This window comes from Bufo bufo, chromosome 3 (genome assembly GCF_905171765.1).
Source record: "Bufo bufo chromosome 3, aBufBuf1.1, whole genome shotgun sequence".
Taxonomy (NCBI): domain Eukaryota; kingdom Metazoa; phylum Chordata; class Amphibia; order Anura; family Bufonidae; genus Bufo; species Bufo bufo.
In genome coordinates this window covers 399512937-399527152 of record NC_053391.1, presented here as the reverse complement: position 1 = coordinate 399527152, position 14216 = coordinate 399512937, and the positions used below count along the sequence as shown (strand labels likewise).

At 40.7% G+C, this 14216-nt stretch overlaps 1 protein-coding gene across 2 annotated transcripts in view; it reads left to right on the top strand.

Moving 5' to 3' along the window:
• Positions 1 to 14216, top strand: part of GALNT17 (polypeptide N-acetylgalactosaminyltransferase 17) — a 714899-nt gene that overhangs the window by 162737 nt on the left and 537946 nt on the right. For both annotated transcript variants that reach the window (XM_040424819.1, XM_040424818.1), the window contains one exon: positions 7858 to 8041. In XM_040424819.1, coding sequence (XP_040280753.1) covers positions 7858 to 8041 — 184 coding nt within the window. The remainder of the gene's footprint in view (positions 1 to 7857; positions 8042 to 14216) is intronic.

The following is a 14216-nucleotide window of genomic DNA, read 5'->3' as shown; positions in this document are numbered from 1 at the left end:
CTGTTCTTGTCCACAATTGCGGACAAGAATAGGACATGTTCTATTTTTTTGCGGAACGGAGGTGCGGACCCGGAAGTGCGGATCCGCAATTGTGTGCCCCATAGGAATGAATGGGTCCGCAATTCCGTTCCGCAAAATGCAGAACGAAATTGCGGACGTGTGAATGGAGCCTTACTCTAAATTCTCTGTTACATTTATCTTGAGAGGTCAAGACAAAGCTCCAAAAAATATCAGATTACATGTTGCAAATAAAAGTTTATGGAGAGGGGAGATGGGAGGAGGAGTGATAGAGAAAGAAGCAAAGATGCACAGATGGGAGGCTGCAGCAGCTATTAGTAACTTTTTTTTATCTCACTTAATTGACAAAGTGCTTAATTCACAGAAACACTGGACATTACTTTATATAATATTCTCAATGCTCTTCTATTTCTTTGTATATGAAAGACAGTGATAGGGAAGCAGGATAGTCTCTGCTCTGTGGACCTCATATGGAACATATTGTAGCAGCTAGACTCAGTCTACTAGCTCAGAGAAAACTGACAATTAAAAGTGAGAATTTATTAAAAAAAAGGCCATATATAAGTTATATAACGGCCATAATTAGTGGTATTACTCATGCACATGCATTGCAACTTATACAGAAAAGTCATCTTTGTAGTATGGAAATCAAGGCAGCTGTCTAATATACATTGGACCAGATGTATTAAGGTGCTTGCACCAAAAATCTGCCTAAAAATTTGGTGCATCTAGTGTTTCTTCACTTTTTTCCAACATGTTTGTCAGGTTATATTTTTTTGACGGACAGGAATCACAGATCACGAACGCGGAGAAAAAACGGAGGACTATCAGTTTTTTTTTCACAGCTCCATAGAAATGAATGGGACCTCTGCTAAACTGTGAAAAATGATGGAAACGGACGCGGATGCACACAACAGTCGTGTGCATGAGGTCTAAGGCCTAGTTCACACAAACGTATGGCTTTTATAGTTTTTTGCGGTCCATTTTTCACGGATCTGTTGTTCCGTTTTTGAGTTCCGTTGTGTTTCCGTTTCCGTTCTGTTTTTCTGTTTCGTTTTTCAGTATGGCATATACAGTATACAGTAATTACATAGAAAAATTGAACTGGGCATAACATTTTCAATAGATTGTTCCTCAAAAACTGAACGGATACGGAAGACATACGGATGCATTTCCACATGTGTTCCGTTTTTTTTGCGGACCCATTGACTTGAATGGAGCCACGGAACGTGATTTGCAGGCAATAATAGGACATGTTCTATCTTTCAACGGAACGGAAAAACGGAAATACAGAAATGGAATGCTTATGGAACACATTCCATTTTTAATGCGGAACCATTGAAATGAATGGTTCCGTATACGGACCGTATACGGAACACAAAAAAACAGCCCGTTCGCTCGCAAAAAAAACTATTGTGTGAACTAGGCCTAAGGTATTGTGTCAGAGAAAAATGTCTATCCCTGCACTTTATGCCATGTTTAGGATTAGTAAATTTGGGCCATTGTTTGCCAATTAATCATCATTTTCAAGATCTATCTAGTGGATAAAAGCAATTAATGTTAAAATTTAAAAGAATATGGAGACATATTATTGAGCCAACGCTCAATGAGAAAAATATACCCTGCTTTGTACTGTTGAGAGGCAATAACCCCAGAGCAGATGTCTACAGATTGGTGTCTGTTAGATATGAGTGGTTATCACAAGTTTGATTCAGCTGCTTCGTTGAAGTTCACAAAGAAATTTGATTCATTATGAATTACTTCATCATGAATCACATTCCATTATATGTAGCGGGCACAATGATGGGGAACCGCTCCCCCACCACCACCATAGTTGAACACCTTAGATGCCGTGTTTAACACTGATAGCCGGATCTGACAGTCACATTGAGACCTTTCAGGGGTTAAAAAAAACAACTCACCTCATCTGTTTGTTCGCGGAGAGGCCGTCGTGGCCATCTTGATTTCAGAAAACACACCAAATCTAGTGCACGCTGATGATGTCATCACGCTGGGCAGACGAGGTGAATTTATCACTGATGACTACATCATGCCTGGCTAGAGTGAAAATGTCACACGTCAGCAAATGCGAGATTTGGCACGTTTTCTTCTATCAAGATGGCCGTGACGGCCTTTCCATGAGCAAATGGATGAGGTATGTTTTTTTTTTTTTTTGGTTTTTTTTGCTACCATTTCAGGAAAATTGATTCGTTAACATGAAGCGTCAGAAAATTTGGATTTGTGACAAATCCAATTTTTCCTGAAATTTGGATCAAAGTAAATTTGTTTAACTTCAATTGGCTCAACACTAGTGTCTGTGGTTTGCTGGCTTGATCATATCTGCATAATTTTTATTGTTGCAGCATTCCCTCAAAAATAATTCTCCATATAAACTGCTGTGCCTCTTCAATAAGAAACAATTTCCCCCCCCACACACACACAATTTAAAGAATATTCATATACATAGTAAATTCTGCAGAAAATTTGATGTTAAATAATAAATGAGGAATCATTTTACATCCAACTTCAACAAGGTACTATCAAACTATCATTGCTCATTACAAATTATTGACCTGGTTATATATATATATTTCATTCAACAGACCATGCTTAAATTAATGTTAAAAATAAATAATTCTTTTAGATGTTTAATCCCAAGTGAGCACAGTTACTTGACTGAAATAGTTGTACTTCCAGGGGAAATTGCCAAGACTTTAGAGAAGTGAACTCTAATGAGCAATTACTAGCAAATTACCTTTGTGAAAGGTGCATAAATACAATTGGGTAGGTGGCTATTTTCACCATTAACATTTCCAACAGTATATATATAAATTCTGTAAATAGTTGAAATAACACACACTCTGTTATTTGGGGCTGTATTAAAAAACTGATGTTTTGAACTGAAAAGGGGGAAGAAGAAAGAAAAATAAAGGGTTAAAAAGAAATTAACCATATGAATATGATTCAGCAAAATAATTCATCAACCCTAGTACATATAGCTCATCATTTCATATATATGAACACTTGATAAAACTAAATAATAAAAAATAAATATAAAAAATATATAAAAATTTGCATAAAAAATATATAAAATGCAGTCCAAATAGATTTAATTCCCAAATCAGTAATCACTGTTCCTTTTGTTAGTTCATGATTTTTCTAACTCAAAAGGTATTTTCATAATGGAGGCAAAAATTTCATTTTTCATGTGGTTGATCAAAGATTATGTTAATCAAACCCAGTGCAAAAAAAAAAAAAGGTGAAAAAACATGATAAATGTAGTGAATATACAAATGATAATAATAAATAAATAACTTTCAATTCATCATGATTTTCATTTATTGTGATATTCTGTGGTTTATATTGTTATTCCTTGAGTATATTTCTTTCTGTTTGTTTTAGTGTCCTTTGGTTTAAACTGCTTGCATATAGTCTCTCTTATTGTGAAAACTAATACCAATAAGTAACGGTTTCCCCTTGATCTTTCACTTAGATCTATAATGCCCCTTGTTGCAACATAATATTCATAATGTTCATTCAGAACATAAAATGAAATGAAGTGTGTTTGAATCGTGGTTGCTGTTAGGCAACTATGTTACCGCTTTGATGCCTTCAGCGGGAGAAGCTTTCACGGGTATCTATTCACATATACCAAGCGATGTATCCGTGATGTTTGCCTTTCCATGCTATGGCGTCCCACGTGGCGTCCCACGTGCTATTAGTTTTGCCTTTTTTTCTGGATTATTGGGTCACTGCTGATGTATGTATTACCCCAAAAACAAATCTAGAATGTGAATAAAGTTATACAGTAGATATATCTTTACTTTTGGCTGGATATTTATTGATTTGTGTGCCTCAAGAAGAACGGCTTTTTAAATGTTTTATTGATATTGCTAGCTTGTTACAATATTGTATGGAATTGGTTTCATGACGAATTGGAGTGCTTAACCAACTTAGAGCTAACATAAGGGTGGACACATCAATAGTCCTCACCCAAGACCAAACAATTATAGCTGGTTGACAATACTTTGTAAACTCTTCTTCTGACAGTTAACATTTTATCATAAAAATTATCTGTTTTCTAGCTCGGGTTCACTTGCAGATGGTTATGTCCCTTAACTTAATTCTCAGCTATTTTCTGGTGTAAATTGTGGGATCTTAGGCTACTTTCATACTCGCGTTTGGTGCGGATCCGTCATGGATCTGCACAGAAGGATCCGTTCAGATAATACAAACATCTGGATCCGCTCAGAAAGGATCCGTTTGTATTATCTTTAACATAACCAAGACGGAGCCGTCTTGAACACCATTGAAAGTCAAGGGAGGACGGATCCGTTTTCTATTGTGCCAGATTGTGTCATAGAAAACGGATCCGTCCCAATTGACTTACATTGTGTGGCAGGACGGATCCGTTTGGCTCAGTTTCGTCAGATGGACACCAAACCGCTGCAGGCAGCGTTTTGGTGTCTGCCTCCAGAGCGGAATGGAGACTGAACTGATGCAAACTGATGCATTCTGAGCGGATCCTTTTCCATTCAGAATGCATTAGGGCAAAACTGATCCATTTTGGCCCTGAACGGATCTCACAAATGGAAAGCCAAAACGCCAGTGTGAAAGTAGCCTTATCCTCTACTCAGCTAAACATGGGCCTTCTTTTTCATTTAAGCTGAAAGTACTTGATTAATTGAAAGGATTAGAATAGCAACCTTCGAATTCAGAGCTATCTGCTTCTGCAAGATCCTAAAAGATATTGAAACATTTGAATATTGAAACAACATATTGAAGTCTGAGAACTTTGTAGAAATGCCTGGAAACTTAGATGATAAACCAGCCAAATGGCTGCCTTACTCCAAATTTGAAAGAGTTACCCAATCCTGAGGGCAAGATGAAAACTGGAGAGAATGCAAATGCCTGAAGAGGTACTATATCTTTAAAGAATGTTGTACTAGTGGATGAAAGAGTTACATTTTTAACCACTGCATCCAGTAACCAGAGAAAATGTTACAGATTTATGAACTTCAGCTCGGTCTTTGCCAACTGAGTCCATCTAGGAGATGAGTGTTCACTTTCCAATCCACAAAGTTCTGCAGTAAATATGTCAGCTGTATATTTACTCATTGCTTCCAGTTATTTCATTAGAAATTTAACATCTTAATTAGGATGTGTAGAAAACATTCACATAGGCAGTAAGGAGTGGGAGCAAACCAAACAGGAACACTAGTTCAATTGAACTACATGACATGTAAATTCAGCAGAAAACAAAACATGAAAAAATCAGTAGAAAAAAGACTAGAAAAAAACCCACCAAATCCATGACAAACCTGCATAAGTTACATGAGAATTTGTTGTGGATTTTGCTTTGGATCTCATCCTAGGCATTGCAATGGGTCCAACATAAATTGCCAGGTGCATGCAGCTCAATTTCTCAATTTGGTAATATCTCATCCACTTTGTTTTTACTGTCATTCGCTGCTGATTCTGCCCCAGAAAATCCTGACAGAAAGTCTACAGCATAGTCCCCCCACGTGAACACACTCTTAGGCCTCTTTCACACGGGTGAGTATTCCGTGCGGATGCGATGCGTGAGGTGAACACATTGCACCCGCACTGAATACCGACCCATTCATTTCTATGGGGCTGTTCACATGAGCGGTGATTTTCACGCATCACTTGTGCGTTGCGTGAAAATCGCAGCATGCTCTATATTCTGCATTTTTCACGCAATGCAGACTCCATAGAAGTGAATGGGGTTGCGTGAAAATCGCAAGCATCCGCAAGCACACGCACGGTTGCTAGGAGACGATCGGGATGGAGACCCGATCATTATTATTTTCCCTTATAACATGGTTATAAGGGAAAATAATAGCATTCTGAATACAGAATGCATAGTAAACTAGCGCTGGAGGGGTTAAAAATAAATAAATAATAATTTAACTCACCTTAGTCCACTTAATCGCGTAGCCCGGCATCTCCTTCTGTCTCCTTTGCTTAACAAGACCTGTGGTGAGCATTAATTACAGGTAAAGGACCTTTGGTGACGTCACTCCGGTCATCACATGATCCATCACATGATCCATCACATGATCTTTTACCGTGGTGATGGATCATGTGATGACCGGAGTGACGTCACCAAAGGTCCTTTACCTGTAATTAATGCTCACCACAGGTCCTGTTCAGCAAAGGAGACAGAAGGAGATGCCGGGCTATGCGATCAAGTGGACTAAGGTGAGTTAAATTATTATTATTATTTTTTTAACCCCTCCAGCGCTAGTTTACTATGGATTCTGTATTCAGAATGCTATTATTTTCCCTTATAACTATGTTATAAGGGGAAATAATAAAATCTACAGAACACCGATCCCAAGCCCGAACTTCTGTGAAGAAGTTTGGGTTTTCGTACCAAACATGCGCGATTTTTCTCACGCGAGTGCAAAACGCATTACAATGTTTTGCACTCGTGCGGAAAAATCGCGGGTGTTCCCGCAACGCACCCGCACGATTTCCCGCAACGCCCGTGTGAACCCAGCCTAAAACAGCCCCTTTCAATATCATGTTCCTACCTAACCAATATTTTTTTTGTAAAATTGTTTAGTTTTGGAAGCAAAGGATATACTGCTGTATCACTTGGAGTTGTCTTTATTTTTATTATATATTTTTTCTCATGATGGTTTTGCAATGTTGTTATATTCTCACATTATAACTTCATCATTACTGCTTAATAGATATACATTATAAGCTAAAGGGATTTTCACAACAAATTAGTGAGGTTTTTCTACATGGCTGCACAAAAGCGCATAGCTTCTAACTAAAATATGTGATTTGCATTACTTTCAGACCATTCAGAAAATGCAAACTCTTAGCACAAGAGGAGACCCATTAACCATAATTATATGAAATTAGTCTCTAAAGGGAAATTATCCATTCAGTTTTAGAATATAGGCATGTATTACCTATTTTATGTTAGTATTAAAGATGAGTAAAATATAGCATCATTTTGCTCAAAATGTCTTTCATTTGTATTATGTACAACATTTTAATATGGGTAATACATCATATTAAAGGGATTTTCCAGGAATATTAACTAAGGGAAGGCCTCTAGCCTGCATCGACTGCGGAAAAATTCATACAGAACTTAACTCATTGACCCCAACAGTGCACTCAGACCTAAAAATAGAGGAATGGGAGAAAGCGAGCAGTACCGGAGTGGCAAGGAGCAGATAAGTATGACTTTTTCAGGAGGGAATGCAGACAAGGGATCTTCCCTGGATAGTTAATATTTCCAGAAAACTCCTTTAAAGAGGACTTGTCACCACAAAATGCAATGCAATCTGAAAGCACCATGTTATAGAGCGGGAAAAGATGGGCAGATTGATATGTATTTTTGTGGGAAAAGATGCAGTAAAACTTGTAATATTTACATTTACATCTGCAGCCTTTTAAATACCTATTGGTACTGGAGGGAGGTGTTATCAGTGACTGACAGCTATCTCTTATGCGCACTTATACATTACAAATTACAGGTTTTACTGAAACTTTTTCCACAAAACTATATATCAATCTGCTTAGCTTTTCCAACTCTATAACATGGTACTTTTAGATTGCATTGCATTCTGTGGTCACATATCCTGTTTAAGGCAATATAAAAAAAACATAAATTATAAATAAAGATTTGTTTGAAAGAACAAGATATAAGGGTTAAAATACAAGTTCACAGAAATATTCAATAAGAATGCATACATATATAGAACCTGGAATCTTTAACTGCATAGAGTAATTGAATTGTTTTATCATATTGCACCTCAGATCATATATAAAACAACTGATGTTTTCTGTTTTTAGGTTTATCAAAATCACTCGGGCTAATTGAAGGTTATGGTGGCCGGGGTAAAGGTGGGCTTCCAGCTACACTTACCCCTGAAGAAGAAGAGAAAGCCAAAGGACCACATGAAAAGTATGGCTACAATTCCTACCTCAGTGAGAAAATTTCACTGGATCGGGCAATACCAGACTATAGACCAACTAAGTAAGTAATACTGACCCCAATGCTTTTGAAAGCATAGAAGCACATTTAATAATTAGACCTTGCAATGGTGGTGGATTACCAAAGTAATGTAGAGGCGCAATTCTGAATGTAAGACAGCTTCTTGACCAGGCATAGAAAATGATGAATGAGGCTGATGAATGAGGCAGGCTTGTTGTTCTGTCCCCTTCCTCGTCCATGCCGCAACCTCTTTTTTAGACCTGGCATGAGCAGGGAAGAAGTCGCAGATTCTGCCAAAACATGGCATGCATCAAAATCTGCCGCATGGTGTATATCTGTTCATAAATGTCCCCCATTGTACACATAATCGCCACAGTTTAAAATTTATTGGGACAAATGTACTAATCTGTCAGATATTTAGACAATGTAAACTTATACTAAGTCTATCTATGCACCAAATTTCTCACATTGATGCTGGAAAATAAACTTGCTGCATCTTAAGACATGTTAGACACCTTTGTATAACTTTACTTATTGATTGGTTTACTTTCTAGTGTACCTACTTTCTTTCCTCTAGAAAAAGTATCCTTCAGTGAAGAATCCCACTTCTCATTTTATTACATGGATGCCCATTATATTTTATTTGGTTGCAGTATGTCTATGAAACTACATCACAAGTGCTAAGTACCAAGATTTCCTTGAACAGCTTATCTTCCAAGAGCTGACCAGACAAAAAGTCATGACGAGGGCATTGGTTACCAACCACTCGACCCCTTAACCAATACCTACCTGGTCTGCTGCATCAACCCAACCTTCTTCCTGCCCCTGGCCCCTAACCACCCCTCCTGAGTCCCCCCCCCCCCCCCCAATAAGACTCGGACAACAAGTTGGATTTAATTGGCCACAGCAGCTGTTAATTATAAAATTAAGAAATAACCAAAAATATAACTTTTAACATAACCATTTTCACAATCCCTTCATTCATATGCAACCGCATATACCACCTAAATGTACCTAATACAGAGGGAGATCCTTGGAGCCCCAAAACAACAGAGATCCCCGCAGCGAAGGGCCATTTGCCTCCAGCCGTTGATTCCAGCTCAGAGGCACCACTGATGGCCCCCTAATTCCAGCCACAATCGACTTGCCTCCATGGGAGTCCAGCCCCAACCGTGGGGCCCTCCCATCCTCACCACTTGATATTATCTCCAACTCCAAGGACATCCCCCTGCCACTGACGCGCAGCCTTGACCTCTTAAGACTGCACGTCCCTCCAAACTCTCAAAGCCACCTCAATTCCATCCTGTAAGACAAGGCTCCACATGTCCATCCCCACTGCATTTAAGTGCACCCCATCAGACCGCCAAAAGGCCCCAACGCCCTTTTCCAACTCAGAGTGCCTCACCACCACCAAGCTATTTCTTGCCATAAAACGCCCTGTAGCATGGTTAACCTTAACCTGGGCTCTATTTACACCCTCCACTGACCGAGCCGCCCTCCACTTCTGCCTCTGAACTACCGTAAAGGCCAAAAGTTTGGACACACCTTCTCATTCAAAGAGGTTTCTTTATTTTCATGACTATGAAAATTGTAGATTCACACTGAAGGCATCAAAACTATGAATTAACACATGTGGAATTATATACATAACAAACAAGTGTGAAACAACTGAAAATATGTCATATTCTAGGTTCTTCAAAGTAGCCACCTTTTGCTTTGATTACTGCTTTGCATACTCTTGGCATTCTCTTGATGAGCTTCAAGAAGTAGACCCCTGAAATGGTTTTCACTTCACAGGTGTGCCCTGTCAGGTTTAATAAGTGGGATTTCTTGCCTTATAAATGGGGTTGGGACCATCAGTTGCGTTGAGGAGAAGTCAGGTGGATACACAGCTGATAGTCCTACTGAATAGACTGTTAGAATTGGTATTATGGCAAGAAAAAAGCAGCTAAGTAAAGAAAAACGAGTGGCCATCATTACTTTAAGAAATGAAGGTCAGTCAGTCAGCTGAAAAATTGGGAAAACTTTGAAAGTAAGGGCTATTTGACCATGAAGGAGAGTGATGGGGTGCTGCGCCAGATGACCTGGCCTCCACAGTCACCGGACCTGAACCCAATCGAGATGGTTTGGGGTGAGCTGGACCGCAGAGTGAAGGCAAAAGAGCCAACAAGTGCTAAGCATCTCTGGGAACTCCTTAAAGACTGTTGGAAGACCATTTCAGGGGACTACCTCTTGAAGCTCATCAAGAGAATGCCAAGAGTGTGCAAAGCAGTAATCAAAGCAAAAGGTGGCTACTTTGAAGAACCTAGAATATGACATATTTTCAGTTGTTTCACACTTGTTTGTTATGTATATAATTCCACATGTGTTAATTCATAGTTTTGATGCCTTCATAGTCATGAAAATAAAGAAAACTCTGAATGAGAAGGTGTGTCCAAACTTTTGGTCTGTACTGTATGTCTGACCATACTGTAACCATTCCAGGGAACAGCGACCATAACCTCAAAAGGTCAAACTTTACATCCCTTACCAGTTCACTGAATGGGCGTGCACCCAAATAATTCCCCACCACGTGTAAAACTAGCACATCCAGGGCCCTGTCCTGCCAAACAAACCTGTGAAATTCGGGCAGAACTCCCCCCCCAAACCATTCCTCGTCGACTAATCCATCTTACCAAAGCCTCCAAATGACTAAAACCAAGTTGCCGACCATCCGGCCAGGCTGCCGCTCGATCGGCTCCCCAGAATACAAAGGAATGTCCCAAAATCCATACGAGAGCCGGCCCAGCACCTGAAACGAGAAAACCAAACAACAAGAAGCAAGGAAAAACAGGCACAATAACCAACCCTACCGTAACCTCACACTCTATCCATACGAACGTATCACCTGAAACGAATCGACTCCCAGCGGCCTATCCTCTTAATCACCTCATCCACTAACCCCCACCTCGCCGCCTCTGTAGCGGCACCTATTCTGAACGAGTGGCCTGAGTATCCCTCCTGGTTTAACCCTAACTGACCCAAACATTTCCTAAAAACTGCTATAAATTGATACCTGGACAAGAATGAACCATCTGCATGCACCAATAAAGGCGCAACCCCAACACATGATGCACCCAGATATCCCAAAGAGCACTACCCGGCGCCCTCTTCCTTCCCTGCCCGTTTTCGAACTACGAATAAGGAACTCTACTCTATCTGGAAACAGATTCACATCATCCCCCCTCAAACCACCAGCGCGCCCGACCGATGGAGCAACCAACTTCCTCAAACGCAGCACCCCGAAAAAGGCTAACGAGAAGTCCAATTGAAACAACCGCACCTCCCACTCCGAACTGCAAATTTGCCCCAACTGCACCTCCAACAGCACCAACAACTCAAAAGACACTGGACGTCTGCAATTGACCCCCACACGCAACCTACACCAGCCTTTTAACGCCCGCGCCACCAAAAAAGATTTTGTGAAATATTTCATCTGCCTCAATCTAAATCCGAATTCCAACCCAGCCACATAACCATTGATTTTACTCACCGCCCACCCCTCCTCCTTGCACTGGCCTAAGAACAACAGAAGCGGAACCTCCAAGTCCACGTCCATCACGCCTAGCCTAACACACCAATCCTCCGAACACCTCCAAGCCTTCATGTACAACCCCCACATACCGGGCGCCAAAGATGCTCGGATCAGCCCCGCCACTGCTCCTCCAGCAGCTCCCACAGACAACTCAGGCAGCCCAACCCCTCCTCCTCCGCTTCTGGAGCCAACCGCCAGAAACAGTCCCACTGCGAACGAGAAAGAGCGTCATTAATGCAGTTGTCAACTAGGGTACATGCACCGCCACCCCCCATGCATTGATGGACAAGCACTCCAAAACCAAACGCTGAAGTAGCCGTACCACCAAAGGGGACGAAGCTGACAGCCCGTTAATCGCATTAACCACTCCCAAGTTATCGCAGTGAAACCTCACCTTTTTGTCCCGAAACACTTCCCCCCACAGCAATACTGCAACCACAATGGGGAAAAGCTCCAACAGAGCCATATTCTTCACCCAACCCCTCTCTACCCAAGCCGCAGGACACCTCCCCGCACACCATTGCCCACCACAGTACACACCATGCCCACCATCTCCAGCCGCATCCGAATAAAGCTCAAAATCAAACGACTCCACTGTGTCCCCTATAAATAACGAACGACCATTGTACTGATCAAGAAAAGAGCCCCAAACCTGCAAATCCTCCCGTAATTCCCTCCCCAACCGTACAAAATACATAGGCGAGACAATCCCAGCCGTTGCCCCGGCCAGCCTTCTACAGAAAACCCTCCCCATGGGCATAATCCTTCAAGCAAAGTTAAGCTTACCCAGGATAGACTGGAGCTGACATAACCTAATCCTCCGTGACCTCTGAGCCCTCCCCACTTCCTCCTTCAAATCTGCCAACTTGTCTAACGGTAACGGACACTGCATCCGCAAGGTATCTATCACAATCCCCAGAAAGCTTAACTCCATGGTCGGCCCCACGGTCTTTTCTGCCGCTAAATGTATCCCAAACTCCTTGAATATACATTCTAGCGTGTGCAGCAGCAAGGAACAACAGCGTAAATCTGGCGGTCCAATACACAAAAAATCAGACTTCTGCTGACTTGTCTCAGATAGAGTAGTCCTAGGTATAGCAAAATAATGCAGTGTTTAGTAATAAAAAGTTCAAAACAGCTAAGAAAAAAAAAGGAACAGAGTGTAGGCATAAAGTGATACCCAGTATATATCAGGTTCCAGCCTGAGGCCTGCGAGTGGAACTAATTGACCATGTCAGGATGGTACAACACAAGTTTCAGAGGTGGATAAAAGTAGTGTATAATCGCAAAAAAAAAATTTGTCCAGCACTTCCTCAGGTAGAAGTAGTTTTTATTGTGAAAACATAAAAATAAAAACTATCAAATCCAAGTCATGTGTTTCCCTTACTTAGTGAAAGGAAACAGCAGAGCTCCAAAACACTGGATTTTATTGTTTTTATATTTATGTTTTTATCGCAATAAAAACTACTTCAAACTGCAAGAGGAAGTGCTGTTCAGAATTTCTTTTGGGGATTCCCCTGCACTACTTTTATCCACCTCTGGACCTAATAATAAAAATTGTCTGAACAAATTTTCTGGGACACTGAGCAAACCAAATAAGTAAGGGCACTTACCACAGTTCTTACCTGATAGCTAAGATAGTTAATAGGCCAATATGTCTCTTTAAAGCAATTCTCCTCACAGTGCACTTCTGTAGCTGAATCTTGCACAAGCATCCAGGCATGGGGTGTACCACTTATTTGTTTTCAAATGCAACCTCAGGGTGGACCCTAACATGAGATACTATACTCTGCACCTTTTTTGAACGGGTTATCAAACTTACATTGTACACTTCCACAATGTCCTTTGTGGAATGTAGATAGTTTCTCCTATGCTGGTAATCAATCTGATCCTTAAGTGTGTCGAGGCACAGTAAGAACTTAAATTCTTTAACACGTGGCAATGGAGACTCAGTACTCCTTTTTTCCCCCAAAGAACTTCTCTCTATACCTCCTCTTTCAAATCTGGCATGCTTTCTGCAAATTTCTTTTCTGGCTTTGTTTTGGCTGGTACCTAATGCAGGAATGGCTCTTCATTCAGCTACCACACTTAGCATGCGCTCTGTCTCTTTGCTCTTAGACTCACACACTCATTCATACTAGACACTGGGCTGATCTAATTAGAGTGTTCACTTCTCCTCTCTATATAGGGAGGGTAACACCAACTTCATCCACTGATGGATATGAGTACATTCTATTAACACCTTGCATGCAATTAAGATAGTAAATGCATATACCACAAAAAATATATATTTGTAACCTCTTTTTGCAGCATAGTGCTGATCTGCAGTGGGAAGCGGCACTTAGAGCTCCTTTGCCAGCAATTTCTTGGCACCTTCCTTGGCACTTTCTCACAGAACATGAATCCACTCTCCGAGATATAAGACATTGCAGCTATGAGATATTGCTGAGAATGTCAGGAAATGTATTGTGTCCAGCAGGATTGTAGTCATTAGTGTTATACATGACACCCATTGTTCACAGTCCCAACAGCTCGGCTTGAGAGTCCGTTCAAGGAACCTGGTGCCCTTGCAACAGTTTTTCTCCTCCTGAAGCTGCCTATGTATGTGTATCTCAAATTTTCTTTTGCATGATATTTTGGTTA